This window comes from Podarcis muralis, chromosome 18 (assembly GCF_964188315.1).
Source record: "Podarcis muralis chromosome 18, rPodMur119.hap1.1, whole genome shotgun sequence".
In the NCBI taxonomy this organism is placed as follows: domain Eukaryota; kingdom Metazoa; phylum Chordata; class Lepidosauria; order Squamata; family Lacertidae; genus Podarcis; species Podarcis muralis.
In genome coordinates this window covers 6756938-6782061 of record NC_135672.1, presented here as the reverse complement: position 1 = coordinate 6782061, position 25124 = coordinate 6756938, and the positions used below count along the sequence as shown (strand labels likewise).

Sequence of the window (25124 nt, the reverse complement as noted above, 5' to 3'; positions counted from 1 at the left end):
TCTTTGGAGCAGGTAATCATAATCATAAAGTGAATAAATGGCTTCTGATGGAGGCAGGAACTCACATTGAGGTTTCCTCACTTCATTTGCCAAATTTTTTGGAGTTGAAAGGGCAACTTGTGCATATCATTTATTTTACTATAGGAGAGTTCCAGTTATTACCTCTGTCAAACTTTCTCAAATGACCCAATCCTGATAAGATAATTGAAAGGGAGCTGTGCTTGCTGTTGGCCCATGTTCTCTCAGTCTGCTGATGTAGGAGTGTATAGGATCTGGGTAGGGCAGGTTAAAGGTAAAGGTAAAGGGACCCCTGGCCATTAGGTCCAGTCGTGACTGACTCTGGGGTTGCGGTGCTCATCTCGCTTTATTGGCCAAGGGAGCCGGCGTACAGCTTCCGGGTCATGTGGCCAGCATGACTAAGCCGCTTCTGGCGAACCAGAGCAGCGCACGGAAATGCCGTTTATGTTCCCGCCAGAGTGGTACCTATTTATCTACTTGCACTTTGACATGCTTTCGAACTGCTAGGTTGGCAGGAGTAGGTCAGGTTAGGAAGTGAGAAACTGGACCTGTACACACACTAAAGTTTCTAGATTGGGAGCAATTTGCAAATACTGAGGGGTACCATTAAAATGTTGCAAATGTAGATTAGTTTGAGCAATGTGGTTCTGCACCCCTCTCTACCTGACTCTGGGATCTCCAGAGATGCCCTGTCCCTCACTGGTCTTGCTCTACACCATGCTTGAGTGCATTTGCCTGGCATGCATATGTCGTTTGAACTGTGAGAATGCCTCTTGCTTGCCTGGCTGGAGAGAGGCATGCATCTCTCTGTGTGTGTAGAAACCACTGGCTTTTGCTTGGTTAGAATGTAGTCTACTGTACAAAGTTAAGAAACCCACCCATTGCTGTGTCTGCTTTTATCTCTGGCCCTGTCCACCACTGGCAGGCAGCCCTCAGAAGATCGCTTGTGAGGGAATGCAACCCAAATCCCCATTCTTGATTCATATCAGTTTATGGTTTCTTTTGAGCCCACTTTTTGGCAGCCATTTTCTACCTTGCTCACAGAGATGTGCTGGTATTTTTTTTTAATGAATGGGCTGCTTTACTATAGGTTAGCATTGCTCTGGGGTGTGAGACCGATGGATGCCAACAACAACATTGTTCCAGGCTCATTGTAATATATGGCACCATTGTGTACTGCATTGCTTCTGTTTCTCAGCCCCAGAAGCTGGAGCATAAAGTAAAAGCATGAGCCACGTCATCAAGCAACTTACCTTTCCCTGGCTTTTGCCTTTGATGTGTTGGGGCTTTAAGAGCAGAATTTAATTTGTCCTATTAACACCCTGCTGGTGGAGGTGGATGCATGTAGCTTCTCCCACCAATGAGTCTATTTTTGATGGGAGCACAGATTTGTCTTGGATAATGTTTCTCCAATCCCCAGGTTGTGGACATAAATGCCAGTGTTCACATTAGCTGTCCCTGGACACATTTGCATCTTGCAGAACTTTTAATTGACAGCTTTCAGCTCTTGTCATCAGGAAGAGGTTATGTAGGTATTAGTTTCTGTGAATGGTCACTAAGTTTGACATGAGTAAACTTGACTAATGGTCTCAGGCATTTTAAATGCACTAATATCCACTCCTTTTCTTTTGGTTACTGTTTCTGGTTTTGGTAATTATAGCATGTTAAAAACTATATGGAGCCTCTTTTGCCCAGACCTTGTGCAGAGACTGTGAAATTAACTTTTGCACCTTCCAACATGAGTTGGATGGAAGTGACATTTTCAAAAGTCTGCCAGTTGAACTCTTGGCATTTGCTCTTTGGTGGAAGGGATGCTGCAAGGAGGTTGGCTGCAAGGAGGTTGAGCAATCTAATCACCACTTAATTGCTGTGGTGCCGAAGTGGTGATGGTGGCAGGGATCAGAATGGGAGCACTTTGAATGGCTTTCTAAAACTCTACATCTCTGTGGAACTCTTGTTGACAAATTTGGAATAACCCAAAGGAAACCTCAGAAGAAGATGGAAGGCAAGCCATGTAGTGGAAGGAGCTTGGTGTGTTCAGTCAGGGAAGCAAAAATAAAATAAAAAGAGCAACCTTTACATAGGTGGTTACTTCAGTGTTCCCTAAATTGTTGTAGCTTGGGACACATGTTCTCCCCACCTATCCTACCCAGACTAAAATCTGAGACACACTTCACTGTTGTGCTAGATAAAGTGTCTTATATTTTGTTTAAAGACAGCCACCCTCTTTGCATCTGTAAAATAACCCTTTTCATGTGGTCTCCTGACAGAACTCATCAGTTTGCCCAGTACAACACCGTCCAATTCCCAATAATTTTTATTAAAGTTTAAAAGAAAATACAGTGGTACCTCGGGTTAAGTACTTAATTCGTTCTGGAGGTCCGTTCTTAACCTGAAACTGTTCTTAACCTGAAGCACCGCTTTAGCTAATGAGGCCTCCTGCTGCCGCCACACTGCCGGAGCCCGATTTCTGTTCTCATCCTGAAGCAAAGTTCTTAACCTGAGGTACTATTTATGGTTAGCGGAGTCTGTAACCTGAAGCACATGTAACCCGAGGTACCACTGTATACGAAGGTAAAAATCAAATATCCAATATCTTTTTATCGAAGATAAAAAACTGATCGAGATAAAAACACAAACCAATAAGAGGAAAAGAAAGAAGAAAAAGGAAGGAAGGAAGGAAGAAAAGGGAGAACTTCCAATTCTTCGTCTGTCAGCTATGTAAAAAAAATATTAAACACATCTACTCCAAGATAACATCCAACAAGTCTGCTTTCTATAAACCAATATTTTCTTCAATCCTCAAACCCAGGTATCATAAGTTCATTTTCTTTTTCCCACGCAAAGTCTATGAGGAGTTCCTAATCTTTAGTAACTATTGAAAATGATTTTTCTCTTATTCTACATGTTAAGTTTGCCATCTCAGCTAAGTCCAATAATTTTAACAACCACTCCTCCATGGTAGGTGATGCTGAATCTTTCCATCTTGTGCATGTAAAAGTCTCGCCACTATGATAGTGTATTGAAATAATATTTCATAGTCTAGTACTTAAAGGTTTAAATATGAGGCCTTGGAGTGATGCCACATCTCTTGAGCTGCAGTGCTGCCTCATTCAAAAACATTTTGCTTCTATATATAATGTGCCTTCCCCACCAGGGATCATTGAGTGGCAGATGAGCCCATCACATCGTGTTAGTGAACCCTGACACATAGTTACCAGAACAGGGACCATCGCTCTACCCCTCCACAGAGCATCTCTATTGAGAGAGAAATGATTTCCATCAAGGGAGGCAGCAGGAGTAGCTCAGGAATAACTTTCTTTGTAAGGTGTAACTGTGCTGGACATAAAGAGCGTATGGGGAGTACAAAAATAAGATGCACCCCCCTGAATTAATCCTGAATTAAGGTGTAACTGTGCTCGACATAAAGAGCGTATGGGGAGTACAAAAATAAGATGCACCCCCCTGAATTAATCCCTGGAAGAATATGTAATGTTCTTTGTTCATAGGAATACAGTAAAAGGGAAACTCGGTGTTTTTTTTAATGTCTAAAAGGAAATTTGGATAAAGGCAATTGTGTCCACTCTGTTTGCTAAAAAGGAATGAGTTTAAATTATGAGAAAATGCATTTACGCTAAATGTTGGGAGTAGGCTGTGTTGCTCTAGCAGTTGTTCAGCGGCAGAATGAGCTTCCTGGAGAAAGAGTGGGATCTTTCTGTGGAGGTTTGTTTCAAAATTAGGAGAAGGAGAACTGCTGGATCAGCCCAAAGACCCATCTGGTTCAGCACTCTTCTCACAGTGGCCAAGCAGATGCCCCAATGAGCCCCCCTCCAAAAACGCAACCCGACGTGTGTTGTGCGTGTGATGTCACACACACTCCGTGCAGGTATGTGTGCACGTGACGTCGCATGTCTGTGTTACAGCAGCGGTCACCCGCAATTCTAAGGGCCAGATGGCGCCCCTGCCCACTGCTATTGCTAGCAACTGGTAATGGGAGGAATATTGCTTCTGATGGTGGAGGGTAGAACTTGCTGTCTTGGCTAATACAAATAATAATAATAATTTATTATTTATATCCCGCCCATCTGGCTGGGCTTCCCCAGCCACTCTGGGCGGCTCCTCTTCAGAATAGCAGTTGAAATAGATGTCCCCTATAAAGCTTTTGAAGTTTGTGCCCTTTTGTGGAGCGGGAAAGACTGAATAGGAAAACTGAGGATGGCAACTGTCTACAATTGGGGTGCTCTCCAGGAGTTGTTGAGCTCTTAACTCCCACTTGTCACAGCTAGCATAGTCAGTGGTCAGGGATTTTGAGAACTGTAGTCCAGCAACATCTGGAGAGTCCCATGTTGGCTAACCCTCATCTAATGTTGTTGAGTTGCAGGTGGAAACAGTTATGTTTGAATAGGGAGAAGCAGCACAGGTTTGCTTAGGGCTGCTGCAAATAAAATTTTAACAGCGTTCATTGCTTGGGGATAAGGTAAATGAATTTCCTCCCTTTCGCAAGAGAGAAGCCTGAAGGGGTGGGGGTTGTAATATAGTATAAATGGGAAGGTCTCTATAGATCACTTGGCCCTAGTGGCAGTGACGTCTCTGTATCTGTGAATCTTCTGCCTGCCTTGTCATCTTTTATAGGTTTTCTGATTCAGTCATTGTATCCTGAGATGGCTGGTCTGTCTTCCTCTTTCTTGACACACTCATTTAATTTTTAAGCTGGCCGGGCTTTTGCTTATTTATGTTCATTGTGCTTGATAATAATTCTAAGCCATTAGAGGGGAAAATTGTATTCAAAAATGCTGTTTCACACTTTATTTGTTTGATGATCTGGAGTGATAGAAAATAACACATTTGCTTGCTTTTATAGTCTCATAATTATTCACATCCATCAAGCCATTCCAGGGGAATAAACAAAACACTGAGAAAGCCGCACTATTAATAGCATTCTCTTCAGCAACAATGAAAAGTATCTTTCTCATGGGATTGTCCAGTTAGGAGGCTCCCTGGAAGCAACTATAAAGCTTCTGCCTTTTGCCAAGCAAACAATTTTTTAATCTGATTACCCTGTAGATTAAACATTAAGAGGATGTGTGGTTGTTAGGGAAGTGTAGCACAGTCACAAATTGGAGACATGCTTTGCTCTGGTGGTTTACTGGTTAGGTTAGGCTAAGTTATATATCCACCAAGATTAATACAGTGGTGCCTCGCAAGACGAAATTAATCCGTTCCGCGAGTCTCTTCGTCTTGCGGTTTTTTCGTCTTGCGAAGCACGGCTCTTAGCGGCTTAGCGGCTATTAGCGGCTTAGCGGCTATTAACGGCTTAGCGGCTTAGTGGCTATTAACGGCTTAGCGGCTTTAAGAAAAAGGAAACAAACTCGCAAGAACTCGCAAGACGTTTCGTCTTGCGAGGCAAGCCCATAGGGAAATTCGTCTTGCGGAACGACTCAAAAAACGGAAAACCCTTTCGTCTAGCGAGTTTTTCGTCTTGCGGGGCACCACTGTACCTCCTACCCGTCCCCTCCCCAGCATTTTTGTATGAATTGCTACTCTTGGTGTGGCTCCTTCTTGGAGGGAGGCCAGCTCAGGCAGAGATACAACAGACAGCCTTTTCTGAAAGTGGTTAGTTCAACCTGTTTCTTAATTGAGAATGATTGAGAGATCCAGTCATGCCGCATGGACAAAGTTGAATTACTCACATCCAGGGAGGGCTGAGTAGAAACATCAGAGCAGTGAGCAGGCAGCCTGATCTGTGAGTGGCTATTCTGGGCTCACAGGAGCTTCTATTCAATTCACATTGATTGCAGAGCACTATCAGTTTCCTTATGACACATTAATATGGGCTTGGTGAAAAGTTAGGGAATTAGTGTGCTATAAGGTGTTCCTGAGGTGAACCTCTGGACAGGTACAGTGGTGCCCCGCAAGACGAAAAACCCGCTAGACGAAAGGGTTTTCCGTTTTTCGATGCGCTTCGCAAGACGAATTTCCCTATGGGCTTGCTTCGCAAGAGGAAAACGTCTTGCGAGTCTTGCGATTTTTTTCGTCCCCCCCCTTTTTCTAAGCCGCTAAGCCGCTAATAGCCTTTTAGCCGCTAAGCCTTTAATAGCCGCTAAACCGCTAATAGTGCTAAGCTGCTAATAGGGTTGCTTCGCAAGACGAAAAAACCGCTAGACGAAGAGACTCGCGGAACGGATTATTTTCGTCTTGCGAGGCACCACTGTATTGAGAATATGCATCCAGTGTAAGAAACTTAAGCCAACAACAACAACCAAAGTTAAGTGTCAAATATGTTCTAAACAGTTTTAATGAGTGGTTATTTATAGTTAACAATGTCACACAGAACGTTATTTTTGAATGATATTCACAAATTTGAACTCTCTTGTTTTAATCTTGGAACACCCAGAATCCCACCAATCCACCCATTCATAACTATATATTATTTCTGGTCTGTTGATGGCTTGAAATGTGGATAGGCTCCCCACTTTACAGGTGCTCCCTTGCTTGCTTGACCAGAGATGATACTTGTTTCATCTGTGACACAGATTAGCCTACTTTATATACAGTGGTACCTCGGGTTACAGACGCTTCAGGTTACAGACGCTGCTAACCCAGAAATAGTACCTCGGGTTAAGAACTTTGCTTCAGGATGAGAACAGAAATCGCGCGGCGGTGGCTGGAGGCCCCATTAACTTAATAATAATAATAATAATAATAACAACAACAACAACAACAACAACAACAATAATAATAATAATAATAATAATAATAATAATAATAATAATAATATTTTATTTATACCTCGCCCATCTGGCTGGGCTTCCCCAGCCACTCTGGGCAGCTTCCAACCCAATATTAAATTACAGTAATACATCAAACATTAAAAGCTTCCCTGAACAGGGCTGCCTTCAGATGTCTTCTAAAAGTTTGGTAGTTGTTGTTCTCTTTGACATCTGGTGGGAGGGCATTCCACAGGGCGGGCGCCACTACCGAGAAGGCCCTCTGCCTGGTTCCCTGTAACTTGGCTTCTCGCAGTGAGGGAACCACCAGAAGGCCCTTGACGCTGGACTTCAGTGTCTGGGTAGAACGATGGGGGTGGAGACGCTCCTCCAGATATACTGGACCGAGGCCATTTAGGGCTTTCAAGGTCAGCACCAACACTTTGAATTGTGCTCGGAAATGTACTGGGAGCCAATGTAAGTCTTTAAAGACTGGTGTTATGTGGTCTTGACAGCCGCTCTCAGTCACCAGTCTAGCTGTCGCATTCTGGATTAGTTGCAGTTTCCGGGTCACCTTCAAAGGTAGCCCCAGCTAGAGCACATTGGAGTAGTCCAAGTGGGAGCTAACCAGAGCATGCACTACTCTGGCGAGACAGTCTGCGGGCAGGTAGGGTCTCAGCCTCTGTACCAGATGGAGCTGGTAAACAGCTGCCCTGGACACAGAGTTGACCTGTGCCTCCATGGACAGCTGTGAGTCCAAAATGACTCCCACCTGGTCCTTCAGGAGTAAGGTGGTACCTCAGGTTAAGAACAGTTTCAGGTTAAGAACGGACCTCCAGAATGAATTAAGTTCTTAACCCGAGGTACCACTGTATCTAAGAAAATAAGCCATGGCAACATTTAAAATGCAAAACAATGCCGGGGCAGTGGTGGAAAACACAGTCAAGATTTATTGTGTGGCATGCAGAATATCCTGCCTGATTGGGAAAGGATTTACACAGAACACCAGTCAGAAACTCTATAACTTTTTCTTGGTTCCAGAATTGTTGCAGTTAACTAATCCCCAGGCTACCTTATAATTTTGGCAGCTGAAGCCATGAAGAAAGCCATTCATAAGCTACCTATTTACCGCCAACAGCCTTAAGTTAGCTAATTTGTCGCATTGTGCTCCAAACTGTGTTTGCAAAGAGTATTAAGGCAACAGGCATAGCTTAATAGCTTAGTTCAGTGCACACTTAAATATATAAAGAGATGGTCATAGATGAATTCAACCTCTGGCTACTGCCAGGGTGCACTAGCTTTGCAGCCATTTCATAGTCGAAATGCCCTGGATGATTTTCTCTACTCATCCAGTTTCTGAAATGAGACACCTAGAGGGGAAGCTCTATCAAAAGAGTGAAGCCCTCCAGAAAAATGTCTTTGTAGGAAGGGGGCAGGAAGCAGCTTCAGCTGTTTCATGTAGGAGAAGCAGGGGCCAGGAGGAGAGGAGCAGCTCTAAACCTGTTGGGTTGCTAGGGGCAACCCGAGAACCTTGACTTGCAAGTTTGCAGCCAAGGGAGCTGGTAACTGGCTGGCAGGAGTAAGAGCTGAGATCTGAGGGATGAAATGGGGGCCGGCAGTGAAACTGATGAAAGCAAAAAACACTGTGCAAGGAATGATTTTTTTCTTTGCAAGCTGTCTTAGTCGGTCTTAAAGGGGAGCTCTTCTGTGTGGGCTTGCTGGTAGGTGTGGGGAGTGATAATTTGCAGAGCCCTTGAAATGCAGGATGGGAGGCTGTTGTGGCTCTTTGAGTGAGTGTCATAGACAGGTACTGAGTTTTGTGACTGCAAATCAATCTGTTACCCAGGAGATGGGTAGATATCTAAAACCCAGGCTTCTTTGGCTTATGCTGTTTACAAAGGGAGTGTGTAGGTGTGCTGTATTTGTAAAGAGAAGGTTTTATGTGTGCTTCTCTTTGTCAAGAAGGTTGGAAGGTTGTCACAACTTACTTAAGGAGTGAGCAACATATCTGCTGAAGAGGGGGTGCTTTTCAGCCTCTTGGAATGCAAAGATATGTCCGACATGGTGAGAGCTACTGAATTTCAGCAACGTTGCTCCACCTCACTATGAACTTTTCCTGGCTGTGCTGGCTTGGTTCTTAGATTTAAAAAGGATGTATTTTTTGATCCACTGGGGTTAGGGGAAATCATTTGTAGTTAGGCGTTCAAAGGGCCAGATAATACCTGGGGCTCAATGGGTTGCATATCATAAATTTCTCACACCTCTTTTTAAATGTTTCAGCACTAATAAATACATGTGGCATGGAATACTGGTGCTTGTGATTCCACCCCCACCCCCCGCTGCACCAAGCACTCCCTAAATCTGCAGTATTTCGTACTGTTCCATCATTTCAGTTCAGGTTATAGGTAAAGGTACCCCTGCCCGTACGGGCCAGTCTTGACAGACTCTAGGGTTGTGCACTCATCTCACTCTAGAGGCCGGGAGCCAGCACTGTCCGGAGACACTTCCGGGTCACGTGGCCAGCGTGACGAAGCTGCTCTGGCGAACCGGCACCAGAGCAGCACACGGAAACACCGTTTACCTTCCCCCTATAAAGTGGTACCTATTTATCTACTTGCACTTAGGGGTGCTTTCGAACTGCTAGGTGGGCAGGAGCTGGGACCGAACGACGGGAGCTCACCCCACCGCGGGGATTCGAACCGCCGACCATGCGATCGGCAAGTCCTAGGTGCTGAGGTTTCACCCACAGCGCCACCCGCGTCCCTTCAGTTCAGGTTACACACATATAATTGAAGAGTCAACAAACAGCGAATGAAATAACTGGCGCAAAGTGCTGTCTTCCTAGTACTTTGATACTTAAGCATACAGGGAATCATATTAGAAGCTTCCTGTGTAGGGGAAATGGGGCAGCCAAAGACACATAGGTAGTTGAAAACATTTGGAATCAATGCTATGGGACATGTGTCAAAAACTCTAGTATCTATAAACATATGAAGCTACTTTGATAATGAGGGCAAACTCTTGGCCCACCTGTCCCAAACTGGCAGCAACTCTCCAAGGTCTTTGGTAGAAGGTTGGGTTCTTCAACTGGAGAAGCCAGGGATTGAATTGGAGCCCCTTTTCTTGCCAAAGGGCCCAGTGTGCTGACCCCGCCCCAAAAGAGCTCTTGCTTGCTCTGCTCTGTGGCTTCGAGGAGGTAAGAAACAGTAGAAGACTTATCATTCTTTGATCCCTGAGATCCTCTGATGGGGCACTTCTGCTAATTCCCCATGCCTCTGAAGTTTGGGTGGCCTTCACTAGGGGAGAGGCTTCAGGGTGGCAGGCCGTGCCCTGTGGAACTCCCTGTCAGTACAGATCCATCAGAAACCAACCATGCCAGTTTTCAGACTTCTTCTGAAAACTACCATTTAGACAGTCTTTCACAATATGGATTTCTCTTTTTAACCTACCAGTGTGTACTGAATCATTCACGTTTTAAATCAGGGGTCAGCAAACATTTTCAGCAGGGGGCCGATCCACTGTCCCTCAGACCTTGTGGGGGGCCGGACTATATTTTGAAAGAAAAAACAAAACCAAAACAAATTCCTATGCCACACAAATAACCCAGAGATGCATTTTAAATAAAAGGGCACATTATACTCATGTAAAAACATGATTCCCAGACGGTCCGCTGGCTGGATTTAGAAGGCGATTGGGCTGGATCCGGCCCCCGCGCCTTAGTTTGCCTACCCATATTTTAAATTATATTTTAGGGATATTTCTGGACTGATTTTACCATATTTTGTAAGTCACCTTGATATATTTATGAAAGTGCAGATAAGAAATATATAAGGTGATAGAAGTTGTAGTGTAGTAACATCTTGAAGGTTCTCCACACCTGAACTGGAGACTGACTAGTAAGTGAAAACCATAGGTGTGCCCCTTGTGTTAGTTTATTTATTTCAGCTATTTATATGCCACTTGATCATTGAAGTTTCTCAGCAGTGTGCCGAAAAATTACAAGTAGCATAGTGGGGGAAAATAAATTAAAATTAATCATACAAACAGAAAAACCCTTAAATGCCTGTTGAAATAGAAAAGTCTTTGTCAGTTGGCTGAAGTTCAACAGGGAGAGTGGCCATTTGAATGCAGTTCTTTTTGCCACTACCGGAAACATGTTGTCAGGCTGAAGTGCTGCCTTCCTGGGAAGGCTGTATAGTTCACTTTTCCCAAGGTTGGGTTGTTGTATCCAATGTCAGTAAAAGGTAAAGGTACCCCTGCCCGTACGGGCCAGTCTTGACAGACTCTAGGGTTGTGCGCTCATCTCACTCAAGAGGCCGGGGGCCAGCGCTGTCCGGAGACACTTCCGGGTCACGTGGCCAGCGTGACATCGCTGCTCTGGCGAGACAGAGCTGCACACGGAAACACCATTTACCTTCCCACTAGAAAGCAGTCCCTATTTATCTACTTGCACCCGGGGGTGCTTTCGAACTGCTAGGTTGGCAGGCGCTGAGACCGAACAACGGGAGCACACCCCGCCGCGGGGATTCGAACCGCCGACCTTTCGATCGGCAAGCCCTAGGCGCTGAGGCTTTTACCCACAGCGCCACCCGCATTCCTATCCAATGTCAGTAGACCCACTGAAATGAAAGGAGATGACAAACCTAGCTCCATTAATTTCAGTAGCTGTAGTCTGAGTAGAATTTCGCTGGGTACAACCCCTCTGACTTCAAAGTTTATATCCTTGTTTTGAAAACTTACATGTGGCCGCTTGCTCTAGTAACATGCTGACATTTGGGAATTCAGAATGTTTGTTCGGGTCATGCTCTCTCCTTTTTAAAAAATAAAAGGAGATTTCTATTTCACTTGCCATTATAAACCTTATTTTTCTAGGGTGTGTGTGGCTTATCTATTAAGAGAAAAGCGTTTACAAGATGAGATCTGGAGGTAGTGCTGTGCCTGGGCCTTGCTGCAGCCGTAATGGAAGGGTTTCAGAGCAACTGGCAGAAATGATATTTCTGGATATTTGAACATCTCCCTTTTGTTTTGACACCTCGCCTTGAGGTTAATGAGCGAACAGTTTGATCTTCCCTGACATTTTGACTTCCTCCCCGAGGATAGCCTGTTATCACTGCCTCTCCTCCAGCAGAGAAACCAGAGAGCTTAAAACAGAAGATTAAATTGCTGTTTGGTGATAGGCAGGTAGGTTAAGCACTGGAGAAAGGAGCTGGTGGCCATCAGGGTGGGCAAGTGGGGAAGCTGTCCCACCGATGTGGCAAAACTGGTTAGGTGGTTGAGTGCTGAGGTTCCAGATAAGAATTCCTATGGGTACAGTTGTTAGCTACCTGGAATTTCCTATGGAAAGCTAGTGTCAGGGAACTGCCATCAGAGCCAGAGGGAGAGGGAGGGCTCCAGAGGGATTCCGGAGAGCGTCCCGGGAGGGAGAGAAGCAGCACATCTTCTGGGGAAGGAAATCAGCGTAGCACCAGTGGAGAAGGGGGGCAGATGGGGGAATCGGCGAGGTGGCTCCAAGACTCCTCGCCGGGGACCAGTGGGGAGAGCACGGGTCCTCCGATGCCCACACCCTGCGCAGAAGGCTTCCGCGCAGGGAGAGTAGGCGGAGACTAGGCGTCAAAGAGCTTCTTTGCTGGAAGAAGTTCAAGAAACGCCCACTGACGGATTCTGCCAGCGATTGAGACAGCCACGGGCGAGTGGCTGTCCAGACAGAAAGGGTTCACTCAGGCAACCAGCCAAGTGTGGCGCCGATTTACGCACAAGCAACCCCTAGAACCATTACAGCTAGCATTTGGCATAAAATACGGATCTCTAAGAAAATGTGGGGTTATGAGACAGATTATTAATGTAGCCTTGTGTCTTAAGAGGCTATGCTGTGAGCTGGGCTCTGATCTAGCTTCTGCCATGAGCCTGCTTAATGGCATCAAGCAAGCCACTGTGTCTCTGCCTCACCCCTTTCCCCATCTGCAAGATATGGATAGCAAAACTGCCCTACCTTACATGGTTGTTTGGAAAGCTATGGAGTGCTTTGAAAACCCCAAAGAGCTATAATACAGCAGCTGTATAGAAGGAAGGCTGCTGGTAGATGAGATGTTAATCAGCAGGGCGTGGCAGACAGAGACTACGGGAGTCCTGTTTTGCCTTCGGATTGATAAGATGTTTTTTCAGGGATCAGTGCCTGTGTCAGGCTGCAGGGAGAAATATCTTCTGAACTGTTGCCAGTGACTGAAAACCAAAGATCCTTGTTCATTGTTGATATTCCTTCTTGCTGTTTTTGCTACCTAAACACACACACATCTTGTACTTAGTCATGGGGAAGTGCAGAGAAAACGGTACTCACACACTATTTGGCAATGCCCAACAACTGGGGGGGGGGGTCCTCTCATATATTTTAAGGGGAGGTCCAAAGGGATCTCAGCCCCTATGATTTGGCTGCTATTGCGCTGCAGAAATACTTCACATTGAGATGTTAGCATAACACCTGCAGAAACCATGCCATTTTAAGACTTCATTTTGTGGGGGGAGGTGCCAGCATCAATTTTTAAGGTGATTGCATAACCAGATTCCTGAAACATTTCTAGGTCTGATCCTGTGAACTTGAGAACTGGAAGCCAAAGTATTAAATCAGGGTTTTATCTTGAGACTTGCTCCTCTATCAAATAGCCATTGTATGTTGAAGTTGTAGTCTGTCCTTCTGAATAAAATTCATGGACTTCTGTTTTCTCATGGGGATTCTAATCTGATATGACTAATTCTTGTGGGCTCTTTATACATGCTTGATCGGTTTCCTTCTGAGAACAAATGGAGGACAACAGCATTTGATGAGCAACGCATGCTCTTAATTTTAGAGGTTTGGGGTTTTCAAAAAGTCTTTGAGATAATAAAACCTGGTTAAATCCTCTAACACGTGTTCCTTAGGGGAATATGAGGGTCAGTTGCTCTTGTTTGTGGAAGACATTGCTCAAGCAGAAACCAAAAAAGTTTAAGCTGAACATTAACAGTGTGATAGTGCAGAAAGATCTCGGAGACCAGGGTTTGTATCCTCATTCGGCTGCATGATCTTCACTGTCTCTCAGCCTAGCCTACTTCATAGTGTTGTAGTAAGGATAGAATTGATGTGAGAGAACCACATACACAACCTTGAACTCCTTGGAGCAAAACTGGGATATAGATTGAATGAATAACGATGATTGCTGGTGCAACGGTATGTCCAAGTCATTTGGAATATTCCAGGAGAGGGAGGGATGCAGGCAAAGCATTTCAGAAGCCACTCCAGCTTAACTTGCCCTCTTCTTACCCCCAGCAGTTGCACTGTGAGAAGTGTCCTGATGAAATTTTATGTGTTTATATACAACACACATATATACAAACTTAGTTGGAAGGAATTTTTAAATTTTGTTTCGACTACGGCAGACCAACACGGCTACCTACCTGTATGTTGACACTGTTTGCTCAGTTAACCTTATAATGCAATTTAATGTTACCTGTAGTTTGCCTTGGAAGGATTTGTATCCTGACAGGTGGGATATAAACAACTGAAATAAATATCCATCACATAGGACTGCGTTAGGTGGCTGTTTTAACTGGATTAATGCTATCCATTAGTTTGCCCTCTGATTTCTAAACCTCCATGACTTAAAGGTAAAGGTAAAGGTACCCCTGCCCGTACGGGCCAGTCTTGACAGACTCTAGGGTTGTGTGCCCATCTCACTCAAGAGGCCAGGAGCCAGCGCTGTCCGGAGACACTTCTGGGTCACGTGGCCAGCGTGACATCGCTGCTCTGGCGAGCCAGAGCCGCACACGGAAACGCCGTTTACCTTCCCGCTAGTAAGCGGTCCCTATTTATCTACTTGCACCTGGGGGTGCTTTCGAACTGCTAGGTTGGCAGGCGCTGGGACCGAACAACAGGAGCGCACCCCGCCGCGGGGATTCGAACCGCCGACCTTTCAATCGGCAAGCCCTAGGCGCTGAGGCTTTTACCCACAGCGCCACCCGTGTCCCCTCCATGACTTAGGGGCTCACAATTCCACTTACAGTGGCAGTGATCCTTCTGCCTTATGTGTGTAACGAACTGAGCCGCTGCCTTCTTCTTGGAGCTGGGGAGAAGATGCAAGATCACATCAACAGTTGTGCTGTGCTTCAGAGGTGCTGTGAGGGCCTCTGGAGCACCTCAGAACTACCAGGTTGATCGTCTGTCCCTCTATATATTAAATGTTGGAACAGGGGAGGGGAGCGAGGCACTGTTGCTGAGGTTTGGATATGCAGCACAAGTCATAGGCAAGACCCCACCCATCTTGGGTGGGTCAGAGTTCTGACAACCACAACTGTTTGTTGGCTTCTTCCTATAGCCAAGAGAGAGCATTGCTGGAGGAAGGTTAGGTTTCACCCCGTCCCATCCATCTCCTCCTTCGTTATGTGGTTCTGTATGTGATGTGCTACTAGTGCAACGGCTGGGCTCAGTTCATTTTTTCTTCCATTCTTAAATTTGTTGATCACTTGAAAGAAGGCACTGAGTCCCCTCCTGTTAAATGCAAGCCAAGCGTGCTCTGGCTGTTCTTTCTGTGTGTTTGTTGGCCATGGGCTGCAGATATTGCCTCCTATTCTGCTTTTAAGCGCATTAACACAATTTTCTGGGTTCCTGTCCAAGCAAACTCCTTTTAATTCTCTCCCTGGGACTCCTCTCTAGAACTTCATGCATTGCCTTTGCAGTCTGCAGACTCTGATAACGCAGTAACCATGTTCCAACATATTAAACTTTTAACATCCTCAAGATTCAATTAATCTTATCTTTACAACTCCCAATTACAGGCACTAATTAAGTGAAAGTAGCATAGTAGACCTAAGGATGTTGCATTAATCATCTGCTGCCTCATACGCCTTTTCCAAATCCTTCGACATATTCCCAGAAGGAATGGAATAGTTCAGTTCCTGTTCATTTTATTTTTTATTTTTAGGGTTGTTAATCCCACAAAGGAGTGTTTGTATCTGGATTAATTTACTCATTTGTTTCATGTTACCGATAAATGGCATTAAAAAAATTAAAAAGTCCAAGATGAGCAAAACTGAATTATTTGATAATTACACAGTTTAAAGGGCCATTGTTGTGGCTTTAGTTAAAAGAGTTGTGGGTCACACTAAAGATTTCTTCTTATTTCATAAGATTAGCTGTTACAGGATGGCTTTCTGTTCCTGGAAAATTGTTTTTTGTTTCTGTTTTAAGCTGCCAGTTTAAATCAGCTTAAACACTAAGTCTTGAAGAATCCTCTTTCTGTACAATTTTTCTTCCTGGACATCCTGTTACATTAGATTTTACATTATGAGTCTTCAGATCACTTCAGAGGGCAGAAAATATCACTTTGGGAGAATTAAGGATATGATTTCCATTCTTTCATTTGAATTTCCACTATGGTTAAAGCCACCATTTTCAGAGTATTGCAAACTTCCCTCATGGGAGGGGTGCAGCAGGGTGATAAATGAATCACTGAGTGTGTACACAAGCACTGAGGCAAGAGTATTATTTCCAGGAGGCATGGGGAACCAGAGGGCTGTATTCCCCCATGAGAAACCTTCTGGAGCCACATGCTAGTGGTGGGTTGGGCCAGAGGCAAAAGTTCCCTTTGAGTAGGAGGCTACATTCTAGCCATGCAAAAGTCAGGTTTCCACCTGCTGTTTATGCAGTTCTAAATCATTCTGATTTTGCTGCTTGTTGGAACAAGGGGCGAAGAGCTATAAACAGCCTTGAGGTCCTGCCCTCTGACCAATGAAACAGTGCAGTGGTACCTCGGGATACAAACACTTTGGGTTACAGACACCGCTAACCGAGAAGTAGTACCTTGGGTTAGGAACTTTACCTCAGGATGAGAACAAAAACCGTGTGTTGGTGGCACGGCAGCAGCAGGAGGCCCCATTAGCTAAAGTGGTACCTCAGGTTAAGAATGGTTTCAGGTTAAAAACGGACCTCTGGAACGAATTAAGTTCGTGACCAGAGGTACCACTGTACAGTACCTCGGGATGCGAACGGAATTCGTTCCGGAGCCCCGTTTGCATCCCGAATGGAACGCAAGACGCGACAGCACGTCTGTGGGTCGCGTTTCATCACTTCCGCGCATGTGCATGACGTCATTTTGACCATCTGCGCATGCGCGAGCCGCGAAACCTGGAAGTAACGTGCTCCGTTACTTCCGGGTCGCCGCGGAGCACAACCCGAAAGCGCTCAACCTGAAGCATATTTATCCCAAGGTATGACTGTACGTGAATTATGAAGGAAAGGTAGAAGATGCCTTGAAGAAACGCAGAAGTATCCAAATGTGTAGGACCTCCTGGTTCAGTTATTGGTGCAGAGGGTGGGTGGAGATTAGAGCCTATGGCTTGCTCCAGATATCTCTTCAGCGAAACCATGGTGGACGGAGGGTGCCAATTTGGGCCCCAGGATATGGGTGCCCAATGGCGCCCACGACGTAACATGACATCATGACATCACATTAGGTAGGCATGCTGCAGCGGTGCTTCTGGGGTTGCATGGTGTGGTAAGAATTCATGTCTTCACCACCTTGTTTGTTACCCAGGTGAGGATCAACCACCTTTTGAATAAACCAACAAGGAAACTATTTCCAAGTCCAGCATCCATATTTGGGGACCCAGTGTTGATATTATAGCTATTGCAGTAGGGCAGAGCTCACGCCACTCAACGTGCCAGTTGAGAAGGTCTGCCCCAAGGCACTTCGGAATAAAAGCTTATATAGTAGTTCAAACACAGCAAACAAAGAGCCATAAAACATCTTCACATACGTCAGGAAGTAAAACACACATGGCTCCATACTGGTATCATACTGGGGCTCCATACTGGACCCCCACATCACCTTGGAATGGCCCCGATGTGCCCAGACCATTTGACCATTTTAGGTCTCGGATGTCTGGTGTTACCCTGGCAACCTAGCCTTCAGTGAGGGAAGAGCATCATAAAATCCTCTTCCTGGGTCTCAGATAGCTTCAAGGATAGCTGATTTACACTCTGGTGCTAAAACATCCTGCCATTTGTACCACTTTCAGGGGTAGATAAGGAGAGATGAAATGCAGTGTAGGGGGGAGAGACTCACAAATGCAGAACACACAAAAATCAAGCCTAATACATTCTAATAGGTTAAATACAATTAAAGTGAAACACTGAAACATTATTAAAATAATAAAAAAATTCTACCAGAAGTTGTATTGGAGGCCTGGCAGGGCTACGGACATTGCTTCCAAGGCCACGCCCAAAGCCTTGAGAGACCCTCCGATGCGGCTTCTGGTTTTATACCAGTCACTTGGAGGCTTCGCCGGGCCTCGGATGTCGCCTCGGAGGTCGTGTTGGGCCTCCGACTCAACTTCCGGTACAACACCAGAAGTTGCATTAGAGCCCCGTGGTCTTAGCCCCCACAAAAAAAAATTGTGAGTGCCCAAGCACCCAGCGTCCCCTAGAGTTGGCGTCAGTATGGTGGATGGGGGTAAGTAGCGTAATCTACAAACAGGCTCTCAGTGAATCAGTGTGGTAATGAGCTCTGTTTTTAAAATTTCAGTCTTATTGATGAGCACTTTTGTTTCCGTTGCTAGGTATGCTATACCTCCAGAACATGGGAAGCGGTTGGAGAGACTGGCAAAAGGTAAGTTTGTATCTGCTAGTGACCTTGTATGTTCAAGCAACTGCTCAAGGCCTTATTTTTGAGGAGGTGTGAGCCAGTAATTTGGGGCTGCTTCAGACTGTGACACAGTTCTATAACAGAAAGACCCATGCAGCTCATGTGCATTATATGATATATCTAGATTTATGAATTTTGTTATGTGCTAACATTTTATTTTAAAATACTTTTATATTACCTTCAATAAGAATATCTCAAGGCAGTTCACAAAAAACATTCTAATATGATGGATACAGTAAATACAGCAGTGACAAAGTCAGGATAAATTCAGCGCACTGGTATTAAGGATCAGGAAAGGCTTTTGGAGAATAATTTTTAGCAAGTGCCAAAAAACTAGAACAGTAGATGCTTGCCTTATCTCAGGTGGTTCTATAAGCTGGGAGCCACAACGAAAAACCCCCTCCAAGTTGTCACAAAATGGACCTTTCGAAGGCTGTGCAACAACCATGAAAGCCTTGTTCAAATATTTTAATGACTTGGACTAGTCTATCCAGTACACAGCATTTCCTCAGATAACCTGTTCTAAGTTGTTTAGGGCTTCATAGACCCAGTAATATGTTGGCAGCTGCTGCAGTTCTTTTAAAAGTGGTGTAGCATGCTTCTGGTAATCTTCTCCTGTTAGCAATCTAATCGCTCTGGACCAGCCTTAAGGGCAGCCCCACGGCGAGCAGATTACAGTGGCCCATTCTTGAGGTTAGCAATACATGGGACACTGCAGTCAGGCTTTTTGAGACTGGGAACTCTTGAGGCACTCTTAACCACTGCAGCCAACTGGGCCTCCAGCAGCAATGATGGACCTAGGAGCACCCACAGACTATGCACCTGTTTCTTCAGTGGGAGTGAAGCTCATCAAAAACAGGGAGGTCACCTAATAATTCCTGGACCTCCCTGTTTTTGATGAGCTTCACTCCCACTGAAGTGAATAATTCCTTAGAAAACCCACATATTGGGATCCAGCCTCAGCTTCTTGGCCTCATCCAGACTGCTGCTGCATCCAGGCACCATGCCACAATTTGTGCAGGAACATTGTCTTTGTCTATGATCTTTGAGAATTCTTGGAGAACAGGTGAAGTCTCTACAGATTGGAAGCGGGCACATGTTTCCATCTTCAAAAATGGGAAAAAGGGAGACCCAGGTAACTACCACCTGGTGAGTTTGACTTCAATACCAGGGAAGGACCTAGAAGAGTTCAACAGTTGGTCTATGAGCATTTAGAAAAGGATGCTGTGATTACTATGACCCAGCATGGGTTTCTCAAAAATAGGTCATGCCAGACCAATCTGATTTCTACTTTTGATGGAATTACAAACGTCGTGGATCAGGGAAATGTTGTGGACACAGTGTATCTTGATTTCAGTACAGCTTTTGACAAAGTCCCCCGTGATATTCTCTCAAGGAAGCTGGTAAAATGTGGGTTGAATGAGGTAACTGTTTGGTGGATTTGCAGCTGGCTGACTGACCGAACCCAAAGAGTATTCATTAATGGTTCCTCATCATCCTGGAAAAAAGTGACAAGTGGGGAGGCAGGGTTTTGTCCTGGGCCCATTGTTGTTCAACGTCTTTATAAATGACTTGGATGAAAAAATTGAGGGGATGCTCATCAAATCTGCAGATGACACCAAACTGGAAGAGGTAGCTAATGTCGCAGGAAACAGAAACAGAATTCAAAATGACCTTAACAGATTGGAGAACTGGGTGCAAAATGAATTTCAAAAGGGACAAATGTAAGGTTCTACACCTAGGGAGGAAGAACCAGATGCACAAATATAGGATGGGAGACACCTGGCTTACTAGAAGTACATGTGAAAAGGATTTAGGTAGGGGTCTTGGTGGACCACAAGCTTAACATGAGTCAATAGTGTGATGCGGCAGCAAAAAAACCTAAAGCTATTCTAGGCTGCATCAATAGAAGTAGAGTGTCCAGATCAAAAAGTAACAGTACCACTGTATTCTGCCTTGGTTGGACCACACATGGAATATTGTGTCTAATTCTGGGCACCACAATTTAAGAAGGATGGTGACAAGCTGGAATGTGTGCAAAGGAGGGGAACCAAGATGGCCAAGGGTCTGGAAACTAAGCCTTATGAAGTATGGTTGAAGGAGCTGAGCATGTTTAGCCTGGAGAAGAGACTGAGAGGAGATATGAGAGCCATCTTCAAATCTCTTAAGGTCTGTCACATGGAAGAGGAAATATGCTTGTTTTCTTCTCTGGAGGGTAGGACTTGAACCAATCGCTTCAAGTTACAAGAAAGGACTTTCAAAAAAACTTTCTGACAGTAAGAGCTGTTCGACTATGGAACAGACTCCCACAAGAAGTGGTGGACTCCCCTTCAAACAGAGTTTGGATGGCCATCTGTCATGGATGCTTTAGCTGAGATTTCTGCATTGCAAGGGGTTGGACTAGATTACCCTTGGGGTCTCTTCCAACTCTATGATTCTTGGCTCAGACCCAAAATAAATGTGTCATTAACATACTGATGATACTGTGTTAAAACAGCATTGGAATCAAGGTGGTACCTTGTGTCATCCCATAAAATCACTAGCAGGAACTGAAGTATAGTCCCTTAATGCCAACCCTGCAGGCAGGAGCAGAATATTGCCTCCAGCTTCCAACCCACTTGATTGAAACAAAACATCCAAGCGATTTACGCTAAGCGAGTTTAGTAACACACCATGGTTAATCTTATCAAAGCCACACCTTGTCACACTGCAAACAGCTTGTTAAAGAGTCACTATGGAGTGTCTTCATTTGTTTTAGGTGAATACTATGAATATAGCCCAGAAAGTGTCTTGAGATAAATTGGAAACTCTCTGCCCCCAAAAGCAACTGATACGAGGCAAAGCTCTTGACTTTCTTACCTGGTAGTGTTGGCATAATCCTGAACTTGGAGTCAACTGCTCTTCTCAGTGTAACCACCACTGTGATAGTGTACTCCAATCATTTCCTTAAATGTGTCACTCGAGCTTGGTCCAGAATTTTTTTATTAGCTAGCAGTAAGGATTCAGGAACTGCTCTTTGCCAAGGAACTGAAATAGCATGAAAAGGCTAGCATTTTTCATCCAGTATGAAAAAAAATGAAAACTAGCTCTGGCGAGCATCCGGAATGAAATGCTGAGTTGGTACAAATGTATATGCGATGTATTGTTGTGAGAGGATCTCTTGGAGCAGACACTTATTTATTTATTTAATTTAATGGATTTTAAAAGTTGCTTTTCTGGGAAAGCCCATTCAAAGTGGGTTACAACATTCAGAACCCCCACAATGGGTGAACAATAAATAAACAAACAAACTATAGAGACACAAACCTGTAAAAAAACAACAACAACCACAATTAAAACAATGACAACCAGACAACAAACAGTAATATCTCATGCCTGGAATAAATTTGCCAAAATCAGACCTCTCCAGATAGGGCCACAATTGGCTTACCAGCTGAAACTGGTAAAGGTCGCTCCTAGTCTCTGGGATTCCTCAGGCAGTGCAAAATCCAATTATCACTTCCTTTGAGAGAGAGTGTTACCAGCTGTAATCCTCCTTCTGGAGCTGGGGTCTCGTCTCCCAACCCACAATGCCTATGTCTTGCTCAGAGTTAATTGCAGTTTGTTTACCTTTGTCCATCCCAGAGCGGCCTCCAAGCATCAGTTCAAATTTTCAACAGCCTCTCTGGGGTCAGAAGAGGGAACCGAAAGGTAGAAGTAAGTGGCACCCATTCTTGGATGTCTTCCTCCAGCATCTTCATATAGATGGTGGATAGCATGGGGGTTAATCTAGAGCCCTGCAGAGCCCCATAAATCAATAGTCATGGGGAAGAGCAAAAGTCTCCCCGCATCACCTACTGAGTACATCCATCCAGGAAGGACTGAAAGCAGCCCATCCCCAACAGATGGCCCAGGAAGTTACTGAATGCTTCTGCAAGGGCCAGGAGGACTTCCAGGGTAGCACACACACCCTGTTCATCCTCAGGCACCTGCTGGGGTGACCGAGACTGTGTCCATTCCAAAACCAGGGCTGAATCCAGATTGGAATGGATTCAAATAATCAGCTTCATCCATAGCCTGGAGCTATGTGGCCACCAGCCTCTTAATCACTGCCCCTAGAAAAGACAGATTTCGGGATTTGTCAATAATTATTCAGAATAACAAATTTTAAATCCAGCTTTTTAAAGGAGTAGCCTTACTAACACCTCCTTGAGGCAGCTCTCCTTCCCTTAGGGAAGCACCGAGTCCTGATCTTGATGTTTTCACGAGCCCAGAATCAAGCCAGCAGGTGGTAGCCTCATAGCAACAAGCAGTCTGCCCACAACTTAACCACTTGAAATTTATGGCACCCTTTGCCCACACACCCCATGTTGGTGTATCAGTGCCTTGTTTTTCTATTTGCCAAATGAGGAATCTTTATAGCAGTTCTGACTGAAGCTCAGAGAGTGGCAGGTTAACCTCTTTGAAGCTGTTATATTTTTGAACTTTCTGTTTTGCTTCCTGGTTTAAAGTACGGAGCATTCTAGTCAAGCAGTAAAGGATCACACAGAATATCAGAGCATTTATTAAAACAGTACATTATAAAAGAGCAGAACTTGATTGAAGCCCTTCTAAAGAGCCTTCTTCCTCTTTGCTAGCTTCTGGACTGACAGGAGTGAGGTGGTCATGTGACCTGCTTGGGCCTCGGACGGAGCTGGCTACAACCACCTTAGCAGAGGCTATTCTGTTTATCTCAATTCAAGTGGTTCCTTCAGATAACCAAGACCCCAGACTATTTAGGGCTGTACACACTAGCTCTTTGAATAGTGCCTGAAAAAAAGCTGGTAACTAATGTACTGTTCTAAGGCCAGTCTGGTACGGCTGCCCCAGCCAGATTTAATCAGTAAACTGGCTCCCACGCTTTAAATTAACTAATTTCTTTTAGGCAGCCTCCAAAGCCACACCCATGTTAACAGTAGTCACACCAGTGACCTGGGAAGGAAACCAGAGGCTCCTGGCGGTATTTAAATGGGTATGTTTTAAAATGCTTGTCCCAGTGGAAAGTGGGTTTTGATATGTGCGCCTTTGGGATGGTGTAGGCTAGGGCAGGATAGGCAATATCCCTCTGCTTTCTCTCTTGATCCTGACTTAATAATAATGCAGAATGTCTTCATAATACGTTTCTCATTTCTTCATTTGTATTTAGTCTGTTAAATACAAACACCATTCATATTGATTGCTGAGCATTTTTCATTTAGAAAGTGCTTACAGGTTCAATAATTGTGGATTTAGTGGGACATAATTATCGAAGTTCTTTGTGATATATATAACAAGGCATGTGCTGGTTCAGCTGACAGTGTTATGTTATGGTCTGAATACCTATTTGTGGGGATGATAGTCTTCTCATCTTTCCTTGCCCCTCTCTACTGCACTATCAACTCCATGACATCCTCCCACTTTACACACCCTGAAGCAAACTGAATTTTTAAAAGACACAGAATCAAGAGCACACGTGCAGACCCTCCATGTGTCCCGATTTTCCAGGGATGTCCCTGATTTAGAGAAGCCGTCCTGGTTTCTGATCTTGAATGTCACCCTTATCCTTAGGATGTCCCTATTTTCACTGGAGAAAAGTTGCAGGGTATGGAGTTATCCAACCCCTGAGCCATTTGAAGGCGGTCCTGTATAGGGAAGTTCCTGTATAGGGAAACAGAGTGCTGGGGCAACCCAATAAGATGTGTGGAATATAAATAGTAAAATTATCATTATGGAATGGGATGTCCCTATAGTCATCAGAAAAAATGTTGGAGGGTATGCATTTGGGCCTGTCTCCCCCCCCCACCCCACCCATAAGGGCTAATATAATTTATGTGGTGAGGTGGCAGCTTCCCAGAGATAGGATAATTACTTGATAAGCAGACCCCTCTGTGACAGTCTTGCAGGTTAAAAGGTGCTATATATTATAGAAGAATACTGAGCAGATATCTGATAAAATTGTTCCATTGAAGATTTTTAGCCTGATATCATCTATCTCTCTCCTTCTTCTTCTTCTTCTTCTTCTTCTTCTTCTTCTTCTTCTCCTTCTCCTTCTCCTTCTCCTCTCCCTTCGTCACACACATGTAAGGCCCCTGTGGTATACTGGTCAGAGCCATGCCGGCCTTTGAGATGCAGTCTTTCTGTTTCCACTACCTCTCCAAACAGCAATAGCAAGATGTCAGGTCTACTCCCTGTGTTAATATTTAAAATACTTAAACTTAAAGCTTGGTTTATTCACTGGGGGAATGTTTTAATGCAAGTCATCCTTCACCTATTTGAATGCTTTGAAAGGGAAGTGACCGCGCTTCAGTCAACATGGAATAGGTTTTAGGGACTGGCTTACTCTCACTTTGCCCACACTATCTAAGAATATAGTGGTGTAGGAGGAGCTGTAGAAGGACACTGACAAATTGGGACATGTCCAGAGGAGGGCAACCAAAATGGTCAAAGACCTGGAAACGATGCCTTATGAGGAACGGCTAAGGGAGCTGGGCATGTTTAGCCTGGAGAAGAGGAGGTTAAGGGGTGATATGATAGCCATGTTCAAATATATAAAAGGATGTCACATAGAGGAGGGAGAAAGGTTGTTTTCTGCTGCTCCAGAGAAGCGGACACGGAGCAATGGATCCAAACTACAAGAAGGAAGATTCCACCTCAACATTAGGAAGAACTTCCTGACAGTAAGAGCTGTTTGACAGTGGAATTTGCTGCCAAGGAGTGTGGTGGAGTCTCCTTC

The 25124-nt window shown here is 44.7% G+C and overlaps 1 protein-coding gene across 3 annotated transcripts in view; it reads left to right on the top strand.

Annotated features, from left to right (window-relative positions):
• Positions 1-25124, top strand: part of KDM4B (lysine demethylase 4B) — a 192848-nt gene that overhangs the window by 53197 nt on the left and 114527 nt on the right. For all 3 annotated transcript variants that reach the window (XR_003704470.2, XM_028713805.2, XM_028713806.2), the window contains exon 6: positions 18309-18358. Coding sequence is in view for 2 of the 3 variants with exons in the window: in XM_028713805.2 (XP_028569638.2) it covers positions 18309-18358 (50 nt within the window). In the remaining variant the exon portion in view is untranslated. The remainder of the gene's footprint in view (positions 1-18308; positions 18359-25124) is intronic.